We start from the raw sequence: 26,052 nt of genomic DNA, 5'->3' as shown, positions 1-26,052 counted from the left end.
GTTTGGCATTCCCCAGCAAGAGAAAGAAAGGTGGTTTTGAGGTCAAGAAGCTTGGTGGCTTTACAGCTGTCTGGGATCTTCAGGGCATGCCAAGGGACTCCCATGAGCACTTTAAGTCAGGTTGAGAGACAGTGGCCCCAGAAGCCCCTTTGGACCTTACTCCCCTCTCTCTGCCTCCAAGGAGGAGGCAGGATGAGCCATGTCCCCGCTGTCTGGCCATCCCTCCAAGCACTAGCTCAGGCAGCTGGGGGCGATGGGGCAGAGCTTGCCCCCAGCCCCCCTCCCTGGGAGCTGGCAGCACTGAGGAACAGAACGGTGGGGGGTGCTGGACTCCCCAGGCTCGGCTCTCCTCCCTACCCCAAGAAGCCCTTTGAAAGGTTTTCCTGGCAGAGTTTAAAGCTTCAATTCATTCAACTGGCTGGCATGAGGCCCGGATGAGGGGATGCTGGGAAGGCCCCAGCCCCACATCTCGGCCCTCACCTTAGCCGCCCCCAGCCACCCCCTACTCTCTCTCCTCATCCAATAGCAGCACCCCCCCTCCCCTTGGGAACCCAGGTATCCTGCCCCTTTCCCGCAGAGCAGATGGCCACCCCAGAGGCTCAGGCTTGCTAAATCAGACATTTAAATCCCGTAATCCTTGGTGAGAGGCTGAGAGCGGGTAGCAGCCCAATCCTAGAAGCAGGAGCAGGAGAAGACCTTGTGCCAGCCCTGGCAGGAGGGGAGGGGGACAGTTGGTTGCTGAGTTATGAATGGAGTCACCCCTTCCCTTATTGTCATGCAGCCTGCAGACTGACCCAGTCTCCAGCTTTTGTTCTCCTCCCGGAACCCGGGCGTTGGCCCCCCCAAACCCACTCCCAGAAGACTCAGGTGGCTGCCTCCCAACCTCACCTCCTCCTTCATCCCTGCCCTGTGCACCCCAGGTACCCTGCAATGGCACCAATCCCTCAGACGCACTGATGGTAGCAAAGTTTTATTGTAAAATAAACTGATATAAAAATGGGATATAAAAAGGGAAGGGAAGGGGTGCGGGTGATAAATGCAGATGTGCCCTGCAGCGTACAAAAGAAATCTGCCTCAGAATTTGGGGGAAGTAAAACAGATCTTGATAGATACACCAGAGATGGAATCCTCCAGGGTGTGGGATGGGGGTGAGACCTCCTCTTAGGTGCTGAGGTTCACCAAGAGGTTAGACAGGATTTGGCAGGGCCAACAGAGAAGGACCTTAGACATCCCCTCCCCTTAACCAGCTGCTCAGTCAGTCACAGAAACTCTCAACCCATCCACTAAAGGGGACATACAACCAGTGCCCACGAGGGCACTAAGTTCTAGACATCATGTAATAGAAGGTGGCTTTGGGGCCAGACACACATTATTTCATTAATCCTCACAACAAACCCCGTGAGGTAGGTATGATTACCAGCATTTTATAAGTGTCGACAATGAAGTTGGAGAAACTCAACAACTTAATATAGTTTCCCTAGCTAGTATGGTGGAGAACGGGGCTTCCTACGCCCGTATACGGCCGGTTGGAAAACGTTCCTTCCATGCAGGAACACCTTCCTACCTCTCCCAAAGTTCTGCACAGTAAAAACCTTATAAGCTAAGCTGTAAAGCCTCAGCACCCGCTACATCCCCCTAAAACCACCAGTGCAGGTCAACTTCTTTAGCAGAGCCCGGGCCAAGTAAATGGAAGAATTCCAGAATGTCTGAGGCACATCTGCACTAAGCAAAGGTCTTAGCACCTGAGTCCCAAAAAATGCCAGGGGAGGGGGATGAGGGCAGGGGTGTCAACAGGGGAAAGGAAGCAGAAGACGTCAGTCTGAGTCAGGCCCTTCTCTCTTGAACATCAGTTTTTTATGGCGGGAGGGAGACTGCCCCTTCTTAGACTTCAGGTGGCTGTGAGGAGAGAGGGGGAGGGGCGGAGATGACATCATCTGAGTGAGATGCTCTCACTTCCTGGAGCTGGGCTTTGAAGGGCTTGAGAGGGGAGCAAGGAGAACTTAAGTTAAAATGGTCACTGCCCACTGCAGACACATTGATTGAGCACCTTGGGGTACTTGTGTGTGTATTAGCCTCTTAGCCTTCCCTTACCCCATTTGGCAGATGAGGAAACTGAGGCCAGGAAGGGGATCGAATAACAAGGCTACACAGGACTGGCAGGGCTGAGGATCTGACCACCCCGCACCATGTCAGACACTTTCACACAGTTATGAGGCCCCTGTTTGAGACTCCAGCTCTGAGCTAGGGGTTGCTACAAATGGCAGAGATACATCTGTGCTCATCCCTGGACCCTGGGTCACTTACCTAGAGTGAGCCTTGTTTTCCCCTGGCTCCTTTCCAGCCTGAGCATCCTTCAGCTCCAAGGCCTCATTCAGCTCCCGGAACATCTCGAAACGTTCACGCCCGCGGATCTGTGGCGGGGAAGGAGGAGAATAAAGAAGCATTAGGTCAAGTCATGGAAACAATTTTTACTCTTTCTTTAACAAACTTCTTTCTGAAAGAGGGTTCTTTAAAATGTATGGGATGGTATAAGCTAGCAATCTGATGTTAGGCATAAGCAGGGGCTATTGTCTCAAGGCACCACTGCTCCCTGATGGCAAGCGCTCCGAGTACGGGCAAAGGAGTCAGGAAGAAAACAGCATCTGGAGCACTAGGCTTGCAGCGTAAAGCTCTCAAGCCAGTGAATTAACCACAGGAGTCGCAGCCATGAACAGAGAAAAGGGTGGCTAGAGAGCGTGGGCTTAACACCACATCTGCTGTATCTGCATCCTCTCTTCCCTTCTCTGACCCCCACTGGGTGGGGGCAAGAGGCTGCATCTCTCTCTCCCAGACTTGGTACCTGAAGAGTGAAATATTCTCCATCCAGCGGCTTCTTCTTTTGTGGTGGAGAGGAGCTGCTGCTGGTAGGCAGTGCTGGGAAAGAGGCAAGGAAAGGGGGAGAAGAGTGAGTTTGGGGCAGAACTGCACCCTCTCTGCCTCCTCTACCTCCTGTCTGCTCACCTCGCTTAGTGCTCCCAGGGGGCAGCTCAGGGCAAGGCTGCCCCTTCTTGCGGAAATTTTCTTCTTCTGTGCGGCGGTCTCTCCCAGGACAGGCACAAACACGCACCTCAAAGCTGTTGCGTCCCAGCAGATTACCACTACCCAGGTAAGAGGGAAGCAAGAGGCAGTGAGGAAGGTGGGCTCTGCCTTCTTGTTCTCCTGTAAACGAGGCCCCACCTACTCCCAATTACCCACATCCTATGTGGAGCCTAAGCTCCAGCTCCAGGCAGATTGAGAAGCCACAGGTTAGAGAGGTCCCAAAGCCAGAGAAAAGAGAACTGGGAGGGAGGAGCAGAGGAAGGGGATGCTGTGAGAGGGAAGGGTGGGTGGTACGAGGGGAGAAAGTGGTGAGGGGCAGGGCCCAGGGGATGGAGACAGGCAGAGGCTAGGGAGGAGCATGCCAGTGTGGAGGGGACCGTATGGTCCCTACCTGGCGTCCTCCAGTGTGATGATGGTGAGGATGGGTCGCCGGTTCATGCCCCCCATGCAGGAGCTGTTACACATGAAGTTGTAGTGGATAGTGGTACAGTCAGAGCCGACCTGGGAGACAGCATAGACCCAAGGTGAGGCTATCCACTTCTGGGGGTGGCCGTTAGCCTCTGTGAGCCTCAGTTTCCTCAACAGTGAAATGGGGATAACCCACCTGCTTTGTGCACCTTGCAGGGTTGTGGGGGGTCAAGTAAGAAGCAGGAGAAAGCACCCCTGTCTCCCACCTGGATGGTCACTGACAAACCCCTCCTGCCCCCTCCTCCCAGAGGCCCCAGTTGCCAAACCAGACCTCCGGCGGTTCGTAGGGCACCACCACACTGTGTCGAAAAGTGTTTCTGTCATCCAAATACTTGGCACGTAAATTCCCTTCCACCCGGATAAGATGCTGAGGAGGGGCGAGACCTGAGAGCAATCAGGGAGGAATTAGGGGCCGGGGGACTCTGGGCACCAGCTCTGACCCATCCACAGCCCCCGCCCGCTCACCATCGCTGTAGTCAGAGCTGCGCTCGTGGTGGGGGCAGCGTCTCACAACCTCCGTCATGTACTCTGACTTCTTGTAGATGGCCATGGCGCGGACCCGGGTGCCGGGCGGGGGCAGGGAGCTGACCCACAGCTGCACCGGGCAGGTCTTGGCCAGCTGGCAAAACAGCTTGTTGAGGGGAGGGGAGTACTGTAGGAAAAGGAGAAGGAAGAATGAATGGAAGGTCAGGGGACAAGGACCCAGGGGCAAAGGAACAAACACTGTGCAGTACCAACTAGAAGCCATGTACTGTGCGGGGAGGGTAACTGGAGGTGGCAGGGTTGGGTCGACAGCCTGGAAGCTTACTTACAAAAGCCAAGGAAGGAGTCAGAGTGAAGAAAAAAGAAAAAAGATGGCCTCATGACAGACGTTGAGAGTGTGATGGGAAGGATGAAAGTTAAGGGGGAAAATTCAACTTTGGACCTGGGGTCAAAGGCCACAGACTAAAGAGGTACAATGTAGAAAGAGTAACACAAAGCCAGAGGCTGAAGAGGAATCCCAAAGTTCTGAACTGAAAAACCCTGGGCGATAGGACCAGGAATCGAATCATCCCATGGAAGCCAGCCCCTCAGGGCCACTGACCGTGCAGGTTACAGACTTGGCTGTCCCAGAATGCAGGAACCCAAGACGGAAACCGTAGCTGCCAGGGTAGGTCTTCTGCGAAGGGACAAAGGATGACAGGGGCCAGGAGGTGGCTGGTGCGGGGGCAGCGGGGACAGGAGGCTCTTGCATTCTTGGGGCTTCATCTGGATTCTCATCCAACCAGTTGGTAACTTCTGGGGACAGGAGTAGTTCATCCACTGCTGGGGAGAGCTCAGAGGACTGCAGAAGGAGAAACGCGAGTCAGCAGGTCAGGTTCCCAGCTCCCCCGGCCCCACAGCCCCTGGGCCCTTCCCACACTGCAGTCCTTACCAGAAGGTTGTTTTCAGGTAGCCTGCAAGACAAGAGCACAGTCAGTATTGGTTTTTGCTTCCCACCAGCCTCTACTAGGGGGCTGGGGCAAGGTTATTAGAGGCCACACCCTGTCCCGCTCTTAAGACCCCCACTCACAGTTTCCACAAGTCTGAAAACGTCTCCTGACTCAGAGGGGGCTCCACGCCGAGTTCTGATTGCGACTCCTCCATGTCAGCTCCTCAGAAGGCAGTGTGGCCGCTGTGTGGAGAAATGTGGGGATCTAGCCCAAGATACACGCAACCTGGGTCACCTGGCCCTGAGGCAGGAGGGACTCCCTCCACCCCCTGACTTCCAGAGGAGCAGGGCTGCTCCTTCATAACTCAGGCTGCGCCTAACCCTCACCACATACTCCCTTGACGGAAAAAGACAACCAGAGAGGAACTTCCAACCTCCCACCATGGAATCCACAAGCGCTCCTCAATGTGTACTCTGTTTCTGCACTCCTTTGCTGCCATCAAGATGAAGCAACTCTCAGCCCACTCACTCCATCTGGGGGAAGATACCTCCCTTGACCCCCACATTCTCCACCCTGTCCTTTAGGACGGCTCCTCATCCCTGCCTTACAAACCCCTCAACCCAGCCCGTCTACCTCTTTGATCTCACTTTCTAGCACCCTCTCCCTTCTCTGATGCTTGGGCCCCAATGGCTGCCCCTCCCTGCTCATCATACACTCCCCCAGTTCACTTAACTGGTGCTTCCCTCTACTGGGAACATGGGTCCTGCCATCGCCACAGGCTAAGCTCCTTCTCACTGAGACTTCATTGTCAGTGTCACACCTCAGCCAGGATGTCTTCCCAGACCTCTCAGTCAAAGCCAGCCAGCCAAACTCTGTCACATTATTTTAGTTCAGGTCACCCGGTTTTAATTCTCAGAGTACATACACTACCTGATACCTTTTCTTGCTCATTTTGTCAGTTTCCTCCACTGGAATATACACTTCCTCAGGGCAGGGAATTTGTCTTGTTCACCACAGTTACTAGCATAATGCCCTGCACCTGGTCAGGCTCAGTAACTGTGGTAAATAAGTGAATTGTTGTCCAGGCTGTGAGCTGGTTATGAGCAGTCAGGGGAGCAAGGGGGATGGAGGGGTGGCTGCGGCCTGGGCCAGGGCCCCGCACTGGGCTATGCCACCACCGTCTCATCTCCTAGGCCATTTTTCTTGACGCCAAATTTGTCATCAGCTTTGCTCAAAAACATGCATGCTGCAAAAGTCCATGTTCGTAATACTTACGGGTTTTTTTTTTGGTGGGGGGAGGTTTGTTTTTATTTATTTATTTACAGAGGTACTGGGGATTGAACCTAGGACCTCCTGCACGGTAAGCAAACTGTACCACTGAGCTATACCTGCCCACCAACTTTTTTGTCTCAGTGGCATTGACAAACATCCCCCCGGCGAGCAGCTCTTTTCTAATCGCCCTTAACATTTCACCTGCACCTTTACCTCGATATAGGGCCTGCCTTCTTATGTACTTAGAGTTTGCAAAATCCTTTCATGTGGGTTATCTTATCTGTCCCGATAACCAGATAACCACTCTTGCCTCTTGACAGGTGAGTCTCAGAGAAGTTAAGTGACTGGCACGTGGTACACACAGTTGAGTGAAGGCGCTTTTACGAAAAATGACTGTTCAAATGTCTAGGATTAAGACGCTTACTTCATCACAGACTACTCTGCAGAGCTCTCTTTTGTAATCAGTTAAGCTTGGAGGTGCAGATTTTAGCTGATGTAAGTCCGCCAACTGAGAGGCTGGCAGAGGGCCACTTATCACAGCTCCCAACGCTGAGGGAGGATGGACTATGATTGTGTATGGAGGAAGGCTAGAGGGGATAGCAGGGGGACCCCAAACATTTGCCTTGGGGTCAAGGACCAGGGGTCCCCGACCCGCAAGACTGATGATCAAAATAACTTTTAAGACTTTTATGGAAGGGAGACTCGTGTAAACAGACAGGGCTCAGAAGTCAAGCGCCCTGGGTTGGATGCTGTATTGTCATTTTTTGGTTTGTTTTTGTATTGCCATTGAAATTTGCTGCATAACTTCACTTATCTTGAAGCTCCCCTGCAGAACACTGGCTCTGGAGCAGATAGGCTAGGTCTGCATCCCAAGTTTACCAACTATAATAGCTGTGTAACTTTGGGAGGTTGCTTAACCTCTCTGTGCCTTAGTGTCCTTTGCTCTAAAATAGTGCCCTACTTATGAGAAATATCAAGATTTGAGAAGACTGCCTAGCACATACTAAGAGCTCAATAAATGCTTCTCTTTACATGATCATTTCAGTTTTGTTTATTCTGTAATATTATTCCAGAGTGAGAACTTTGTGAGCGGGTGGGGCTTTTGTGGTCCTGCCTGGGGTTAGTGCTGGTTCGCCTCCCTCAGGCAACTCTGTTCAGTACACATGCCAGGAGGGAGACAGCTCCTCATTCTTTGGTTAGCAGCTAAATTCTCAATGTTTCTTTCTCTAGGAAACCTTTTCAGAGCAGGTACTTCCCATGGGTACGAACATCCAGGGATCATGATGCTAAATTGTCAGAAGCTGAACCAGACCCTCCAAATGGTTGGGGAGGCAGAACATTTACACAGGCAGTCCTTGTGGGAAGGCAACAAATTCAGCTGGGACTCGCAGGAGGGGCAGGTTTGACCACTATCATAACAATGGCTGCTGTTTATATAGATCCTAACCGTGCCCTCAGCTTTCAGCGGCTTATCTCATTAATCCTCTCAAAAAGTCAGTATGGTAGGTACTATCATCAGAGGAGAGAACTGAGGTTAAAAGAATTAAGTCACTTACCCAGGCTCAGAAAGCCCCCAAGGGGCAGGGCCAAAGATGTGCACCTGGGCTGTCTGAAGCCACACCCAAGTTCTAAATAATTGTGCTTGACTGACTTCACCCAGAGTCTGGTGTTTAAAAAAAATTTTTTTTCGGGGGGGGGGTGCTGAAAACTGTGATTGGGAAAGAAAAATTGATTCTGGGAAGAAATAAGGCAGCGTCTGGTAACACTGAAAACACATCTTACTACTCAGCAAAACCACTTCTAGGTGGACTCCTTAGAAAAAAGGTTGCATGGGCAGCAAGAGTTGCACGAAAACGTTCATGTCATAGTTGCTCTTAAGGGAGGATGACAAGAAACCACCTTACTATTCCCTTCAGTAGGGAATAGGTAAACGACATGTGGTGTAGTCACTTACAAGAGAAATTTACTACAGCAGTTTCAGGAAATGAATTTATATGTGTATGTGTAAGCAGATGTAGCTCAGAAATGTTGGGTGAAAATATAATTCGCAAGAAACAAAGCAAAACACAATAATAGAAGTAGGTTATGGAAATTAAAAATATAAAACGACGATTGCTTATTAATTTACACACACACACACACAAGTATGGCAGATAAGCAAGAAGAATAAAAATTCACAAAACCTATGGTAGTGATGGTCCAGGGACAGGAGGGGATGTCTGCTTATGGCACTGGGGATCTAATCAAAGAATTTTTAGCTTTATTAACAAAGAAAAACTTAAAAACTATTTGGTGGGGATATATGTTATGTTACTATTGTACCTGTTTGTACCTGTTTATTTTCTTAAAATAAAAAAAAAATCTAAGAAGGTAAAATAAAAATTATGGAACATTTTAACCATATAAAAAGGTAAAGAGAATAACGTATCCCCAGATACCCATGACACAGCTTCCAGAATAATCAACATTCCGCCTTTATTATCTCATGCATAACTTGAGCCACTCCCCACGACCCCACCAATGTTTCTGAGGTAAAACACACACACGGTGAAATGCTATCATACCATTTTTGATGACAAAATGTGACAAATTTTGATGCAGCTCTGTAACCCACCCCTACCAAGACAAAGACATTTTCCTGTATTTTCTTCTCAAAAGTTTTATGTTTAGGTCTATTAACCACCTCAAGTTAACTATTGTGTATGATGTGAGGTGGGGGTAAAAGTTCATTTTTCAGCTCCAGATGTTTCAGGGCCATTTGTTTAAAAGCTTCCCTCTCCCTGCTGATTCACTTTGGTGCCTTCGGAGACAATCATTTGTCAACGAACTATATTCATTGGTTGTTGTTCTACCATAGCTTTATAGAATCTTAAGTATTTTAAGATCTCCAACTTTCTACTACTCTCTTCATTTTGGAATCAATTTGTCAGTTCCCACAAACAAGGCTGGTAGGATTTTTGACTGGGATTGAATTAAATAATTCTGATGAGGACTGACACCTCTTGAGTTTCTGATCTACAAGTATGGTATCTCTCCATTATTTAAATCTTCCTTAAATTCTCTCAGCAGTATTTTGTAGTTTTCAATACAGAGCTCTTGTCCAACTTTGGTTAAATTTATCCCTGAGTATGCCATGTTATTGGATGCTATTGTAACAGCATTGTTTTTAAAATTCATTTTTTGATTTCAGATTCAAAGTCGCTATTATATAAAAATACAATTTATGTATATAGCCTTTGAAATTTGTAACCTTGCTATAATCACTTATTAGTTCTAATAGTGTTAAACGAATTTTCTATTAGGACTTTTTATGTACACAAAAAGCAGCTTTATTTCTTCTTTTCCAACTGTTACATTGATTTCTTTTTCTTGCCTCCAGTTTACAGTGCTGAAGTGGTGAGAGTTGAATCCTTTTCTAGTTCTTGATCTTAGAGGAAAAGCAATCAACCTGTCACTACTATGTATGTTCATGGTAACTTGATTGCCAGTGCCCTTTATTAAAATGAGTAAGTCTCCCTTTTCCTAGTTTGCTAGGAGGTTGGTTTTTCTTTTCTTTCTTTTTAAAATCATGAATAGGTGTTGCATATTGTCAACTGCTTTTTATGCATTGATTGAAACTGATCATCTAATTTTTACCCTTTCATCTGTCAGTGTGGCAAATTACATTTATTTTTCTATGTGAAAATGTTGCAGTCCAGGGACAAATTCCACTTGGGCAAGATATATTTATCATTTTTATATTTTACTAGGCTTGATTTGCTAAAATTTGTCATATTTTTGTATATATATGCTAAAAGGAATACTGGTCCAAATTTCCTTCTCTTGTAATATGCCCTTGTTTGGTTTTGGTAAAAGGATTATTTTGGCCTCATAAAATGAATTGGGCAGTGTTACTTCCCCTATATCTTGGAAGAGTTTATGTGAGATTCCTATCATTTCTTCCTCAGATGTTTGAAGAGAAGAACAAAGAAGACACACAGCAAATAGCACTAAGACAGCAGATTTAAACCTAAACCTAACAATAACTCCATGAAATATTAATGAACCAATCAAAAGCAACTCAGTAAGGGAAAGCTATTTCAACAAGTGGAGCTAGAACAACTGGATATCTATAAGAAAAAAATTATCTTGATGTCACATCATAAAAAAAACTTTTAATCAATCAATCAGTCAATCAAGGCTCATAGACCTAAGCGTAAAACCTAAAACTACAAAGGTTCTAGATGAAAATATACGAGAAAGTACTAGAGAATATCCTTGGGACTTTGGGATATGATTTCCTAAAGAGGTCACAGCAAATAGTTAAAAGAAAAAAGATGAATCTTCTGCTCCTCTTAAGAGCTGTTATATAGGCAAGCAAGAAGTCAGGAGAAAACTCACGTATCTGACAAAAGAGACTCCTATTCAGAATATACAAATAACTCCAAAACTCAATAATACAGAAAGCAAATAAACCAATTTTAAAAATGGGGAAAAGACTTGAATAGCCATTTCACATATGGCACAGACATGGCCAACAAGCACATGCAAACTGTTTCAGGTAGTTAACAAAGAAACTGCAAATTAAAACCACAATGAGATACCACATGAGTAAAATCGACAAACCAAATAATGAGACAGGATGTTATCTTGCTGGTAGAACTGTAAAATGGTACAACCGCTTTGAAAAATTAGAACCTTTTAATAGAGTTAAAAAATACATAGATCTACTTCTCACTCTGACCTAGCAATTCCATTCCTAAGAATTTATCCAAGAAACATAGAAACATATGACCACAAAAATAATTTTACAAGAAAGTTAATAACAGCTTTATTTAAAATAATCCCAAACGGTAAACAACTCAAACCTCCATCAAAAAGAGAATGGCTAAACAATCGATGGTTTATTCATCCAATGGGATATATTAACTGAAAAGAGGAAAGTGCGGATAAGCCGCTGATACATGCAATAAAACGGGTGAAATTTCAGATATTATGCTGATGGAAAGAAGCCCGACACAAAGGAGCACATACTGTATAATTCCATTTATGTGAAGTTCTCCAACAGACAAACCTAACCCTTGGAGACATAAATCTAAATTAGGTGGGGGTCGGGTCAGATACAGACTGGGAAGCAGCATGAGAAATTTGTATTTTGATAGTCGGTGGTTGTAAACGCTACCGCAGTGTAGAAAGACGCTCGTAAGTATCGCGAATAGTGTCCGGTTCGGAGCAGGTGCGTGGTACGTCACCGCGCCCTAAACGATGAGGATGCGGGAGAAACCGATTGGGGTTACACATCGCGCGGGGCCAGCCGCCCCCAGCAGGCAAGAACTAGCTGGGACCGGAGGCCAGCACTCAAGACCTCGGGCCACGCCCCTCTCCAAGGCCCGCCCCTTCCGCTTTCACGACGTTCACTCTGCGTCCCAAATGGGGATGGCTCAACCCAAAGCCGGATACAGAAGAAACTGCTTCTCCGCCACGACAAATGGCCCATCGTTATACTCTTTTATCGTTTAATTCTCAGATGTACTCATTCTTGAGTACCCAGGGTTTGCCCTCTGACACCTAAAAAAAAAAAAACAAAAACCGTCCCACGCAATGGTAGTGTCCACTAGGACAGCCCTCCACCGGGATGGAGCACACCATTCAAACGGGGGGGAAGGATTGCGGTTTGCATCAAAACAAACCCCTCTTCCTTTCCGAAAGAGGTAACTAAGTACTTCAGGAAGGAAAAAAAAGAAAGAGGTTAGCAGCCCCCCTCCTCAAGTAATAGGAACCCGTCTGGAAGACTTTTCCTCTACTTCCCTTACATCGGGTGACTAGTGGGCTGCTCCGAAAAAAAGAAACCGGAAATGCTCTTGCAAGCGGCATAAATGTAAAAGTAGAGGCAAACAATAACAAGGCTCCCTGGCCTTTTCAGGCCGGTTTAGTCCTTCTGGGCTTCGCGGGCAAACCTGTTGTTTAGCACGTCCAATTTCCACAACATATAGTGTTTAATTGGCTTTTCTCCATCTAGCGGAGCCTGGGGCCAGTTGGAAAGATCACTCCAGGAAGGACAAAGGTCCGGAAGTAATGGGACCTTAGCAGCCTGGACTTCCCGGATCTCCTCGAATAACCACTTCGGAATGGAACCCGAGGTCCCACTGGGATTCCATAGGCTTTAAAATCTAGAGCCATGAAACCCGAAAGTTCCGAGATCTGAAAATCTCAGACCCTGATGCTCTGTGCGTCTTATTTCGGGGTCCCCCACACCAGCCCTGGGATGGGGGTGATGGTGGCGGTTGGGGTAAGAACCCCCTAGGCCGGCTCAAGATTCCCCAAAGCCCTTCTCCCTGGTCCAGATGTTCAGCTTTGAGTTCGGCTGGTCCTAACACCCCCATCATCTGCACGCAGGCCTCCTAACATTGCATTCCTTGGCTGGTGCGGCTAGCGAAGCTTCCATTCCCTCCAAAATCGCTAAGACCCCAATGCCCCACCCCCAGCCCCCTCTATTTCACCGAGCTGAAAATTCACGGAGCGGAAATCTCGTGACTCAGAGAGGACTCATCAGGCTCAGTGAAGAGCTTACCCGAAGCTCAGGGGAGCGTGTCACCGTCCTGGGATGCACGCTCCGAGACCGGACGCCAGGTGACCCCGGAGCCCAGAGGCTACCTGCGAACACGATGGTGGCTCTGGACTTTTGAGGAGCTCAAAACTTTTAGCGCCAGTCCGGAGCACATGGGAGGGGGAAATCCCAATCCCAGCAACCCTCGCGAGGCTCCTGGCACAAAGCTGGACAGTCGCCATGACAAGTAAGGGCAAGTAATTACCCTGAGGGCGGAGGCGATGGGAACGGAGAGTAGGAGAGGAGGGTGTGGGGAGAGTCAGGACTCTCGCCTTATTGGTACGGTAGCTACAGACCGGGATGGGTAAGTTCGACAAACCAGAGCCAGGAGGGCAGAATTGGTGGAAACCATCTTGGAAGACTTCTGCCAGTGTGTCAAATAGAAGATAAAAGGAAGAAAGCCTTTGCACTTGATATTCCCTCTGCCTGGAACACTCCTAGATAGCTAGAGAGTTTTTACTCATCAGCTAAAATGTCATCTTATAGGAAGGTCTTCCTTAATGTCCCAGTCTAACTTACACTCCTAGATACGCTATATCACACTATCTTATTTAATTTCCTTCACAGCCCTTATCGTTTTCTGAAATGATTTGTTCTTTGCCTTAAGTACACAGGGATCTTATATACTATCTTACTTGTTGTTGTGTTTCCCAGTGCCTAGTACAGTACTGGGTAGCAAGTAAGAGCTCAATAATAAGTACTTACTGAATGAATGAAAAGAGATGAAAGTCTGAGGAATTTAGCGAATGAGATGCAAGAGTCAAAACCTGTAAAATGAAATATGGCGCTAGCGCCCTCTGCAGGTTGGGGATGGGAGTAGGTGCTTTCAGAATGACCGCACAAGACGGCAGGGGGAGCGCAGGCACTTCTCGCCCAAACAGAAGCTTTCGGACTACGACTCCCAGCAGCCACTAGGAGCCCCGGGGCTTGATGGGAACGATACCCCGTGATCTGGTACGCCCCTGCCCCGCCCCTCCGTGGGTGGCCCGCGAAATCTGATCCGGGATACCGAGGTCCAATCGAAAGATGGGCCCAAATCCCGCGAGAGCAGGTGGTGCGTAGCGACCCACAGGGCTGAGGAACGTTGTGCTTTCCATTAATTGCTGCACGCTTGTTAGCCTAGTCTTCCGGGGGAGGGGGTATCTTCTGGCCCCCTCCCGGGAACAGAAGGAAGGCACAGGTGGGTTTCTCCAGTTATGCGTCCCGATCCTTGCGAACTTTGAAGCAGTCTCGGCCTTGCCGGGCAGCTGGTAGCCGGCAGGAAGAGAGTTGCCTGGCCGCGGCCAATGTCTGCCGCGCTTTCTCTGCAGTATGAAGACACCGGAGGCGCCACTGTTAGCTCCGGACTGCCTTCCTTCAGACCAGGACCCAGTTCCAGACCGTCTCTCTCCTCAGGCTTCCCCGATGGATAAAAATACAGACCCTGAACTGATGCCACCACCACCACCCGATGGGGATGATCCGCTCCGGATGTCCCCAGATAGTATGGCTGGCTCAGCTGTGGCCCAGGAGCTGGGGGAGGGGGACCCGGCTTCTCTCTCCACTCCCCTGGAAACAGGGTGTGGTATTCCTAGTGAGTTGAGCCCTCGAATGGAGGAGCAAGAACTTTATGAAAATGCGAACCTTCCTGCAGAAGAAACGAACAGGCCAGAGTTGGGGGCCGGAGAAGACGTGGAAGGTGTGCCTGAGGAACCTGCTCCGGAGGATGAGAGATACACGTAAGTGGTGATGCAGTTGGCTCAGGAATCCGAGGAGATTGGAAGTGTGAGATATACCTTATCCGCCCGCCCCACTTCTCCAGGCCCATTTCCACTTTGGCGATCCAGGTTTGTTGTACTCCCTGTCTTCCTTCCAGCACTTGGAACTACCACTTCTCCCAGTTGCCTCGGTTTCTCAGTGGTTCCTGGTCAGAGTTCAGCACCCAACCTGAGAACTTTTTGAAAGGCTGTAAGTGGTAAGTAAGGATAACTGGGCAGGGAGAAAATCACGCCCAGGACGTCCAGCTTAAAACAGCCCAGTTATCTGGGAGAAGGATCCACCATGGTGGGAGAGGGAGTAAGAATTCCTCTTGGACTGAGCTTAAATTTCATCTAGGACTGTGTGTCTTTTACTTCCCTCAGGGTCTTGAGGGTGCTTACCTATCCCAGAGATGAGCTTAGCCGGAGCCCTACACTTGGAAAATATAGGTCTGTCCAGCTTTCTCTTTCCTACTCCTAGGGCCCCTGATGGTTCCTGCATCTTGACCAATAGTGCAGATAACATCCTGCGGATTTATAACCTGCCCCCAGAGCTGTACAGTGAGGGGGAGCCGCTGGAATATGCAGAAATGGTAAGGGTAGGGGCTAACTGCCCCTTCATCAGGCACTGCACATTTAAGACCTTCCTGGGGGTGGAGAAAGTACAGTCCACATGTTTCCTGTTCACAGGCAGGATGTTTCTTCACCATGAGTTTCCCCAGGTAGCATTTTCTGCCCTGAATTCTAAAATGATTTAAAGAGATGTTTGTCGTTCTTTAGTAAGGAATATGTGTTTTCTGTAAAAGAGTAGTGGATTTCTCACTGTAGTTTTTAATTAACTTGCAGATATTTATTGAATGACTACCAGTAGGTTAGTTACTGTGTTTGGTGTTGGGATAAAGTGATACATGAGACAGATGAAGAGCTGGTTTGCTTTCTTGGGTGGGAGATAGACAGCAAACATGTAAACGAATGAGTAATGAAGTTCACTATGGATTGTAAGACATGCTGTGAAGGAAACAGAATGAGAAGAGGTTACCTAGAGGATCGCACTTTAGATAAAGTGGTCAGAGAGGGGCTCCTGAAAAGGAGACATTTGAGCTGAGATGTGAGGAATGACGAGGTCAGTCATATGAAGAGCTGTAGAGAGAGCTTTCCAGGAAGAGGCAAAGATGCTACAAAGACCCAGAGCTGGGAAAGAGTTTTGTGTATTCAAGGAACAGAAAGAAGGCCAATATGCCTGGACTGAGGCCAGTGGGCGGAAAGTGTGGTCAGGATGGAGAAGTGGATCTTGTGGGTAGGGCATTTGGAGTGCTTTGGGAAGCCATGGGAGAGTTTTAAAAGAGAAAAGTGAAATGATGGCTGAAGTTGAGAGAATGGATTGTGAGTGGGCAAGAGTGGAGACTCATTAGGATGCACTTATGGGCCAGGCGAGAAATGATGTTGGCGTGGGCTAGAGTGGTGTCAGAAGAGAGAGATGTGGGTGGATTTGAAGTATATTTCATAGGACTTGGAAATCAATGGGGTGGATGGGGGTGCATTTTACTCACAGGATATGAAGAGGTATTGAGACAGAAGTCAAAGGTTTTTAGGTCCCTTAAATGTGGAATGTAAAGCTGAGGGGAGACTTTGAGAAGGGCGCTAGGGATATACTTTGGAAGTGGGAGAGCATGTTGATGGTGTCTTGTCGATGGTGTCTTGTCAATCTCACGAGAGGGTAGATGGATGAGGAAAGGCTTGTGCAGAGCCTGGAGCGCCCCAGCCTGTGGAGGTGGATGCTGGAGAAATCACAAAAGTGGAGGCAAAGAGTCATGTCTGACACTGTTAAGAGTGAGGGCAAATTTAGAGAATGACCCAAGAAGATCTCAGTGACCTCGACAAGAGCACTTTGAAAGAAGGGACGGAGGCAGAAGTCGATTAGAGTGGGTGGAGGAAACAATTCCTTAAAAGTGTTTTCCTGTGAAAGGGAGCTGAGAAATGGAATGGTGACCAGAGGGAATGTGGGGCTAAAGAAAGACTAACGGGATGCTCCTGTGAGGTCAGGAATAACCCAGTAGAGAGGGAAGAATTACTGCTGGAGGAGAGAGGTGGGGGTGAAAGTCTCTGTGGCTGGGTGAAGATGGTCCAGAGCACATTGGTGGACTGGACTTTAATAGGGGCAGAATCCTTCCTCGCGGTAGGAGGGAGGGCAGAGGATGCAGTCAGAGCCAGCAATTTGGTTGTTGGAAGACTGGGGTATCTCTGTCTCTTGGCTGCTCATTGGAGCAGAAAGGGAAGTTACCAGCTGAAGGAAGAGGTTTGCAGGGAGAGAGCAGATGTGAAACGATCAGTCCTGGGGAGGAGAAAATCAAAACCACCATGGAATGTGGTAGTATGGCTATTCTTTGCTCAGTGCCCACTGGAAATTTGTGTCAGCCACTTAAAGTGAGACTGGTGGGCATGGCTGTGCATCTTTCCCCAACAGCTGACTATGGTTTCTCTTTTTTACGATGAGGAGGATAATAGGACCCACCTCAGAGCTGTGCTGAGAATGAGAAGAATTAGTGTAAAGTCTTATAACAGTGCTTGGCCTGTAGTAAGTGTGCAGTACACACTGGTTGTCCTTGGTGTTAGTTGAGTGCAAGCTTGGGCTGGGAGGTCTGGCTGGGGTTTGCTGGGAGAGAAAGACCTGGGGGGTTTTGAGGGTGTTTACGGGGGTGTGCCTGTCATGGTTGATCAGAATGTAAAATGAGTGGGAAAACCGACTGTAAATGGGTTTTTGATGGAGTTGGACAATTGTTGTGGTAGATACAGCAGAGCAAGGGAGCTGAGTGGATTGGGGGTTGTGGTGATGACTCGATTGTGGGAAGGGGCGGCGGGTGCAGAGTGAAGGCCACTGCTGTGAGTGCTGAGGAAGCCAAAGGATGGCAGAGGCCAGGGTGTGGGATGTTTTCATTCATTCTCTCATTGATTCATTCATTTGACACATTTTCCTTGAGCCTGTTCTATGTGCCAGGCCTGTTTTAGGTGCTGGGGATCAGTCGGGAGCAAAACAGACACAAGTCCCTGTCCTCATGAAGCTTCTGTTCTAGTGTGGGAAACAGGCAATAAAGAAATAACAAAGTAAAATATCTGTCTGACAAGTGCCATGGAGAACAATGAAGCAGAGAGGAGGACTGGGGGAATTAATTGCAACTTTAAAAAGGGGGTGGTCGGAGAAGGCTTCACTACTAAGGTGACATTGGAGCAGAGAGACCTGAGAAAGTCAGGGAGTGAGCCAGCCTGATATTTGGACGAAGAATATGATGGGTAGAGAGAACAGCAAGTTCAAAGTCAGCAGGAATAACAGGAATATCAGTGTGGGCAGTGAGACAGTGCCCAGGAGAGAAAGTCTCAGTGACTGAGGGAGAGAGACAAAAGGGAGGAGCTAGTCTGACTGGCAGAACTGCAGAGGAGGTAGAGTTGGGGAGGTGGAAGGATTTGGAAATGCTAGTAAGGAACAAGTGGTTGACATCCACTCACCTCCAGTCCTTGAGGTTTGTACTGGGGAGAGGAGTGAGAATTAAAGGCATTTCAGCTTGAGAAGGCCACAGGGTCAGCGAGGGTTGGTCAAGTCTAGGTGGATGGACGGAGCATTCTGAGAAGATGTGAAACAAGGGAGTTTTTAAGATGCTGCAGTAGGAATTTCAGGGGCCAAGGGGGAAGGATTTGGGGGGGAGGAGGGGTTGGGAGGAGTGTGGGGTTGGAGCTGATAAAGGCGTGTGTTGAGTAGCAGACAGGTGATAGGGAACCTAGATGACCCAGAAGACTGGGACTTCTCTAGTGCCTGAGGTTAGTGGGAGTGCAGGTCTCGATGGTGAAAGAAGGGTGCCCAGTTCCGGGCATGGTCCTAAACGCCTGCCTAACATGCAGCTCTGTGAGAGCGGAGGTGGCTGCAGACATGTGAGTTCTCTGTTCAAGCTGTAAGGGACTCCTAGCCCTGGTTCCTGGTACAGAAACCAGTGGTGTCCAGAAACCAGGGCCAGGTGGGCGTGGTGCAGACAGCCTGAAAGAGTTCAGGAGCAGGGATGCTTAGAGGCTGGAGATGTGAGAGGTTGAATATTGCACAAACTCCTGTAAGAGAAATGCGAATGCTAGTGGGTGGGGGTATAGCTCAGTGGTAAAGCGACTGCTTAGCATGCCTAAAGTCCTGGGTTCAATCCCCAGTACTTCCATTATAAAAAGTAAAATAAAAATAAGTTTTAAATAAAGAGAGAAATGAGAATGTTAAAAAAGGAAGATTCATCATTACCCTCCATGCTACAAAATTCAGCCCTTGTGAGTTTTTCTAGAGTCTTCCTAAGCTCTGTCCAAGTACTGAAGCTTTCTGTGTGGTTTTAATCCCATGGTAGATGGTTTTGTATACTGCAATTTTTTTTTTCTCTTAACAATCGTACCGTAAATGTTTTCCATGGTGCTCCAGTCTTCACAGTTACCATGTTTAATGGTATATGATATTGCACTGAGTGCCTATGATAATTTTCTTACCTATTCCCCTGTTTTGGACTTTAGGGTTGTTTCCAGGATTGTTATATCATAAATTATTTTTCAATGAACATCTCTATGTGTTTTGATGGAGATTCTTCAGACACAGATACATTTTATAAGTAAGAAATATGCTAGGTTTGAGAGTATCAGCATATTTGATATGTCTTGTGATACAGGTAGTCAATTTTTTTCAAAAGATTTTTGTGCTACTGCTACTTTTTTTTCTTATTACTGCTGTTGGCAGTATGAGTACCAGTTTTATCACAACCTCACTCATTAGGTATTTTCATTTTTAATGTCTGCATGTTTAGTATGGAAATGGATAAAAATCTATATAGGTGGGGAAATTGGGGGAAGATATTTTTGGGCATTTTCACACATCAGTCTCCTACTTCTTCCTAGCAGTTTCCCAGTTCCTCCCCTCCCTTCTCTGCCTTGTCACAGAGCTTTCTGAAACTCCTATTTCTAACTCCCCTGCGTCTTCCCTGAGTATTCTCCCTACCCTGTGGCTCTTGCCTGAGACCTTCACTTTCCTGTCGCCCTCTCCAGGGGAGAGCGTGCATCCTCTGTGCCCTACAGATCTGAAGTGGGGGACGGGGTGTCCTTATTTTCAAATACAATATTCAGATAATTGCTTTTTCTCTTGGTAAAAACTTGGCCTTTGAGGCTTATGCTGTTTGCTTCTCCCTAACTCACCGGAAGACCTTGGCACCTCATGGCCCTCCTGTGCACCCTAAGTCCTTCCACCATCTTGGTGATCTCAGGTTTCCACACCAGAAGCCAGAGTCTCATCCTTTAATCTTCCTTTTCCCTAACCCCCACATCCAGTTAATTACCAAATCCCATTAAGTCCACCTGATCTGTATAATCCATCTACTTCACTCCACTGCCCCTGTTTTAATTCAGGGTCCAATTATTTTGAGCCGTATGTTACTGGAACAGTCTCCTGTTTTCCACTTTCCCATGAATACATTGTCTGTTGACTGCTGATTATACACTAGGTGTTGGGGAAACAGTGGTGAGCAGGGCAGACCTGATTCCTGTCTTCTCAGCTAGATCGTGAAGGGCACAGAGGGCTCTGGGAACATGGAGCGTAGCACCTGGCTCAGCTCGAGGGGTCTGGGAGGCTTCTCAGGGGAGGAACTGTCTAAGAGACCCAAAGGATGATTAGGATTCAGCCAGGAGGAGTTGTTGGGGAAAGTGAAGGCTGAACATTCCAGACTCAGAGACTAGTGTGCATGAAAGCCCAAAGTTCAGGAGTGTAGCAAGGTGGCACCTTCTAGGAACTGAGAGTCAGGATGATGGAATTTGGAGATTTCACAGGAGTGAACACAGATGAGCCTTGAGAGTGGAGTGTGGGGTAGATGCCTGGTAAGAGAAGGCTTTGTAAGGAGATTGGGTTTTATACTGAGGGTTTTGGGGAGTCATTGAGATGTTTTAAGCTGGAGAGTGACGCTGTGCAGAATCCAATTTAAGAAGATCTCTAACGCCTCGATGTGACTGCAGAGTGGAAACTGGAAGGGCAGGTTGGAGTGTGGGGTGCAGGAAGCCCTGGGGAACGTGTAGAAATGTCAGCAAGAAGGCAGTGGCGTCACATGGAAATGAAGGCGAGGGGGCAGATTCAAGAGAACCTCAGAGGTGGAATTGGCAAGATCTGGCTGTGCGTTGGACCAGAAGAGGGAAGGGGGTGAAGAGGAGTAGCTGTCAAGGTGCTCAGACTTCAGGCTTAAAAAGTGGCTGGGGAGCCCAAGGGAGCAGCAGGTTTGAAGGCAGCAGAGGCTGGGTCTTTTCCAGACACATTGAGTCTGAGGAGCCTATGGGATGCCCAGGTGGAGTTTGCCACCAGGCAGTAGGGTGCAAGGCTTCAGAGGGGAGAAGTGGACCCTAAAGAGTCACGGCCAGGTGACATCACTGCCAGGGCCAGCAGATAACTGACAAAGGACTGGTATCCAATTGATTTAAAGATTTCCTTCAAGTCAGTAAGAAAACGACAACAGCCTAGAAGAAACTGAGCAAGACTGTGAAAAGATGCCCTTAAACAGAAAACTGTCTTAACTTCACTGGTAACGAGAAATGCCAATTTATATCGTAATGAAATACCATTTCACAGCCTTCAAATTGAGAAAAATTTGAAAGTCTGGCAACATCAAGATGAGGCAGAGCAACAGGCACTCATACATGCTGCTGAGGGCAGAGTGAGTCCGGATGAGCACTTTGGGAAAAAATGTGACACGATCTAGTAAAGTTGGCAGAGCGCATACCGTGGAGCCCAGTAATTTCCCTCTGTAGCAGAAACTGCAGAGAAACCCTCCCACATGTGTACCAGAATGTTAAAGCACACTCGCCAAAACTTGGAAAAACATCAGTGACTGTCAGCAGGGAAAGGATGGGTGAGTGAAGTGCTGTGGAGCAGAGAAAATGTATGAATTCGAGCTCAGCCTGTCCCCGTAAATCTCACAATCGTGCTGGGATGCGCACACCTTGATACCATTAATATTAAGTTTAAAGGCATGCAAGACAATGCTATATGTTGTTTTTTCTCTGTAGGAAAACCTTCCTAAAGAAACACACAAAAATGATAAATTCAGGATACTGTGTACCTCTGAGGGAGAGTTTCACTGGGAAGCGGTTTTGACTGTGTCTTCAGCTGGGTGGAGGAGGCACATGCAAAGAAGTATTAAAACAGTACTTCTTTGCATGTTTGAACTGTTGAATAACTTTTTTAAAGCCGTCAAATGGCACCTGGGAGGTTCTCGGTAGATATCCGTCTTGTTGGTTGGTTCTTTGTCTCTGGGTTGGGATATTGCTTGTTTTTTCCTCTCCAAGTGTTGAAAAAGCAAAAGGATAAATCTGTAAGGCCTTTGGTGGCTCAAATCTGACATTAAAGTCTGAGCTGGTCCTTGAAGTCAAGATTCTGTACTTCATGTTGGCCCCATCTGCTGTCTCCTGCCTGGTTAAGTGCCCGCAGACGTCTCCCCCTGCCATAAAACTGCTCGAGGTCCGAGTGGCCTCCTTTTCCTGCCAGTGACCCAGGCATTCCCACATCTCTGTCCAGGCTCCCGTCCTTCGAATGGTGGAAGGCGACACCATCTATGATTACTGCTGGTATTCTCTGATGTCTTCAGCCCAGCCAGACACCTCCTAGTAAGTGATGTTTTTTGCCTGTCCCCTGCCCCCCATTTCAAGGGGACCCTCTATTGAGAGAGAGAATCAGGGGCTGCCAGGGGTCTTGGGAGGAGGAAAGCTTGATGTGCCCTTCAGATGTGAGCTGAGAGGGCTGGTCAGTTGGCTTCCTCCCCTTCCTTTGACAGCACCAGGGCCTCAGTGTCCATGTCTCTCTCAGCGTGGCCAGCAGCAGCCGGGAGAACCCGATCCACATCTGGGATGCCTTCACTGGACAGCTCCGGGCTTCCTTTCGCTCCTACAATCACCTGGTAAGGGCCTGCCTGCCCAGCCCCGGGGCTCATCCTGGCCCAGCTCTCCTTCCTCAGGAATGGCTGAGGCTCTTTGCTAGGCCTGTTTTCAGCCCTTTCCTGCCCCCAGGATGAGCTGACGGCAGCCCACTCGCTCTGCTTCTCCCCCGACGGCTCCCAGCTCTTCTGTGGCTTCAACCGGGCAGTGCGTGTGTTTTCCACATCCCGGCCCGGCCGCGACTGCGAGGTCCGAGCCACGTTTGGTAAGTAGTCTGAGCCCCTGAGGGAGGAGAAAAGAAAAGGCCCTGCCATGTGCAATGTGCAGAGGGGCTTTGTGTGAGCCAGGGGGCTCATGTCATCCTCAGTACATCCCTGGGAGGCAGTCTGCCCAGTAGGCAGAGGAGAAAACAGACTCAGGGAGGGGAAGAAACTTTCCCAGGGTCAACCGTTGGGTTAAGAGCTGGTTCACTCCTGAGCCCATGCCCTGTTGGCTGTGTACCTTTTGGTCTCCAAAATCTTGGTGTCTCTGGGAAACTGGAGGTGAAGCTAATTCCATTTTCCTGTAAGCCTTCAGCTTTCCACCCCTTCAAGGAAAAACAGGTTTGAGAGGGAGGAAGTGGGGCTTGGACCTTTAGGTGCTTGGTGGGGATAGAAGGATCTAAGGGACATCAAAGATTTTCATTCTGCTTAAAACAACAGACACTGAGTCCAGCACATGTGCTCTGGGACAGGAGATGGAGGTGCACTCTGATTAGCCTGGTTAACGCTGGGCGCTCTTGCCCACTCTCCCACTTTGTTCCTTCCCTTTCTAGCAAAAAAGCAGGGCCAGAGTGGCATCATCTCCTGCATCGCCTTCAGCCCAGCCCAGCCTCTCTATGCCTGTGGCTCTTATGGCCGCTCCCTGGGTCTGTATGCCTGGGATGATGGCTCCCCTCTCGCCTTGCTAGGAGGGCACAAAGGGGGCATCACCCACCTCTGCTTTCACCCCGATGGCAACCGCTTCTTCTCAGGAGCCCGGAAGGTAGGGGTCATGTTCTGAGATACCAATCAAGGGGGTAGCAGCCAGGAGTGGGGATGTATCTGTGCTGTGTTGGAAGATGGGTGTGAGGGGAAAAAAAAATCAACCCAGCTAAAGGAGTGCCTGTCAACCTTGAGGGAAGCCGGGATGTCTTGGGCGTGGGGGATTGGAGGGTAGAAATAATTCTAAGCCCCTGTTCTTTGACCTCAGGATGCCGAGCTTCTGTGCTGGGATCTCCGGCAGCCTGGTCACCCACTGTGGTCCCTGAGTCGTGAAGTGACCACCAATCAGCGCATTTATTTTGATCTGGACCCGTGAGTGATCCTGGGTCCTTCCTGCCTGGGGCCTCGATGCCCCCAGGGATACCAGAGCCCAACTGTAGGGTCCCAGCCTGTGGGTGTAAGGGGTCCCTGCCCCAGAGGTGATGACTCCATGCCAGCAAGCCTCTCCTCTCTTCCCAGGACCGGGCAGTTCCTGGTGAGCGGCAGCACTAGCGGGGCGGTCTCTGTGTGGGACATCAGCGGGGCTAGGCATGAGGGGAAGCCAGAGCCAGTGCTGAGTTTTCTACCCCAGAAGGACTGCACCAATGGAGTGAGGTCATCAGTTATTTCTACAGATTTGGGGGCTTGGGTTGGGGAGGGAGATAAATCCCTGAGGGAGCAAGCATCCTGGCTCAGGGTGCTGACAGGCACTATGCATCTCTCCCTCCAGCCTGCACCCGAGCCTGCCTCTGCTGGCCACTGCCTCCGGTCAGCGTGTGTTTCCGGAGCCCACAGAGAGTGGAGACGAGGGGGAGGAGGAGGTGGACCTTCCCCTGCTCTCCATGCGCCATGTCCACCTTGAATGTCAACTTCAGCTCTGGTGGTGTAGGGGGGACCCAGACACCGGTATTTCTGATGCTCACCAGGGCGAGAAGGGACAGGGAGAGACAGACAGAGGTGTGGGCGAGTTTATATAAAAAGCTTTGATATGATCCTAACGTCTTTGTGCCTGCTTGGGGAGGCAAATGATGGACATGGGGCTGGGATGGGTACTGGTGGGCTCCCTGGTCCAGCTGCAGTGGGGACTGGCATATTTTTCCTGAAACCAGGGTGGAGAGGTGGGACAAGGCAGGAGCCAATGGGGCCGCTGATCTTGGTGTGAAGTCAAGTGAGTGGGGGTGGGGTTTCATGCCATTGACTGGTTGGTTGCTAGGCAACCTGGTAAACTGAAGGGGGGAACCTGCTTGGAATCTCACTCCTAAGGTGGGGGCGGCAGGGGTCAGGGTGAGTGTGGCTAAACAGGAGTGGCAGGAGCTGTGTGTCAGACTGTTGGGTGTGACTGTGTGAGACTGTGCAGACAGTGACAGACAAGACACCCGCTCACTCCCGCTCAACACTATTTACCATCATCCAGCAGCAGAGGGACCATTACTCAGCTCTGGGGGAAGGGGAGCCAGAGGACCGCCTCCCCTCCCCTGGACTCCCCCAGTAGGCAGGTGACTGAGTAGCCTGAGTCAAGGGCACACATGAAAGAGTAAAGGTGCCGAAAAACACAGACGTCACATTCTGTATTCCCGTTAGATGCAGGACAAGGGCGAGAGTCTTTCATTCAGCAGCTGTCACTGGTCTCCTGTTTTCTCCATTTATCCGCTCTGTCTTTGGGGGGTGGGGGTATGTTATTTCTAGAAGTGGCTCCTCCCTCCCTCTCCTCCCCCACCCCCCCACGCCTTGCCAAACACAGAAGGGGGTCTCTGAAGAGATAGTAAGGGATTTGATTCTGGACCTCACAATCAAAGGGAAGGGACAGGAGGCCTGTGACGACTTGAGAGGGGAGAGGAATGTCACCTCTGCCCAGAGGTGCTGAAAGCCAGGGTTCTTACACCCAAAAAGGCAAATCCTCCCTTCCCCCAGGATAATTGGAAACAGCCCTTCCGGCTGAATGCGGGTTTGGGGTTGTAGGTACTCCCTTTCCTCTCCCAGCCCAGTTTCTCCCCACAACCCTCCAAGAAGGGCCCAAATTTACCCTCTGATCGCTTGCCTTTCACCAACCCCCAGATAGCAGTAAAGAGTCCAGGAGGCTGTGACCAAAGGGACCCCAGGAGTGGGAGTTCAGGATCCTGGGTATGGTTTCCAGCGTTATTCCAGATTCTCAGTGTGACCTTGGGCAAGTCATGGGGCCTCCCTGAGCCTCAGTTTCTTCATCACTGCAATGGGGATCCTTGAGCTCTGACCCTCCCACTTCACATAGGTAGTCGAGACGATCAACTCAGCCCACTCCATAAAGTGCAGAGCCCTCAAGGTTATTATTATTCTCTCCAGACCTCTCGGGAGCAGCGGTGTTGTTTTGGGATGGGGGAGGAGGAGGCTGCGGGAGCGAAAGGGGCTGGGTTCCTCGGGGTGGAGAGGGCGAGAGCCTGTCTGGATTTGAGAGGGAGGAAGATTCCAACCGCTCCGGCGATCTGAGGGCAGGAGGGGAGACGGGCAGAAACTAAGCCAGAGACGGAGAGTCTCAGAGACAAAGGGGGCGTGAGAGACCGCGCCGGGGAGCGAGGCGGGGCGGCAGGGTGAGGCGGCTCGTTGGG

The 26,052-nt window shown here is 49.3% G+C and overlaps 2 protein-coding genes across 2 annotated transcripts; one reads left to right on the top strand and one right to left on the bottom strand.

Moving 5' to 3' along the window:
- Positions 1 to 954: 954 nt before the first annotated feature.
- TP53 (tumor protein p53) lies at positions 955 to 12,921 on the bottom strand. Its single transcript, XM_010965924.3, has 11 exons — positions 12,781 to 12,921; positions 5,099 to 5,200; positions 4,961 to 4,982; positions 4,631 to 4,870; positions 4,012 to 4,198; positions 3,818 to 3,930; positions 3,470 to 3,579; positions 3,001 to 3,137; positions 2,840 to 2,913; positions 2,305 to 2,411; positions 955 to 1,896 (listed from the first exon to the last, which is right to left on the bottom strand). Exons 2-11 carry the CDS (start codon positions 5,170 to 5,172, stop codon positions 1,815 to 1,817), a joined length of 1,146 nt encoding a protein of 381 aa, XP_010964226.1. The 5' UTR covers positions 5,173 to 5,200; positions 12,781 to 12,921; the 3' UTR covers positions 955 to 1,814.
- On the top strand, positions 12,870 to 24,462 carry WRAP53 (WD repeat containing antisense to TP53). Its single transcript, XM_045524770.2, has 11 exons — positions 12,870 to 13,003; positions 14,127 to 14,534; positions 14,672 to 14,770; positions 15,034 to 15,145; positions 22,114 to 22,202; positions 22,402 to 22,492; positions 22,602 to 22,734; positions 23,284 to 23,492; positions 23,700 to 23,803; positions 23,951 to 24,085; positions 24,201 to 24,462. The coding sequence occupies exons 1-11, from the start codon at positions 12,930 to 12,932 to the stop codon at positions 24,445 to 24,447; spliced, it is 1,701 nt and encodes a 566-aa protein (XP_045380726.1). The 5' UTR covers positions 12,870 to 12,929; the 3' UTR covers positions 24,448 to 24,462.
- Positions 24,463 to 26,052: the final 1,590 nt, after the last annotated feature.

The sequence above is a fragment of the Camelus bactrianus genome, chromosome 16, assembly GCF_048773025.1.
Source record: "Camelus bactrianus isolate YW-2024 breed Bactrian camel chromosome 16, ASM4877302v1, whole genome shotgun sequence".
In the NCBI taxonomy this organism is placed as follows: Eukaryota; Metazoa; Chordata; class Mammalia; order Artiodactyla; family Camelidae; genus Camelus; species Camelus bactrianus.
The sequence above is the reverse complement of the archived record's forward strand: the minus strand, read 5'-3'. Positions and strand labels throughout refer to the sequence as shown.

Excerpts from the sequence above, each read along its gene's own strand:
- TP53 (XM_010965924.3), bottom strand. The coding sequence starts at position 5,172 with ATGGAGGAGTCGCAATCAGAACTCGGCGTGGAGCCCCCTCTGAGTCAG. Across the intron at positions 4,871-4,960 it reads TACCTGAAAACAACCTTCTG|TCCTCTGAGCTCTCCCCAGC; the intron begins GTAAGGACTGCA and ends CTCCTTCTGCAG. Across the intron at positions 2,412-2,839 it reads GAGAATATTTCACTCTTCAG|ATCCGCGGGCGTGAACGTTT; the intron begins GTACCAAGTCTG and ends TCCCCGCCACAG.
- WRAP53 (XM_045524770.2), top strand. The coding sequence starts at position 12,930 with ATGGGAGGGGGAAATCCCAATCCCAGCAACCCTCGCGAGGCTCCTGGC. Across the intron at positions 14,771-15,033 it reads TTTTTGAAAGGCTGTAAGTG|GGCCCCTGATGGTTCCTGCA; the intron begins GTAAGTAAGGAT and ends TCCTACTCCTAG. Across the intron at positions 22,493-22,601 it reads TTCGCTCCTACAATCACCTG|GATGAGCTGACGGCAGCCCA; the intron begins GTAAGGGCCTGC and ends TCCTGCCCCCAG.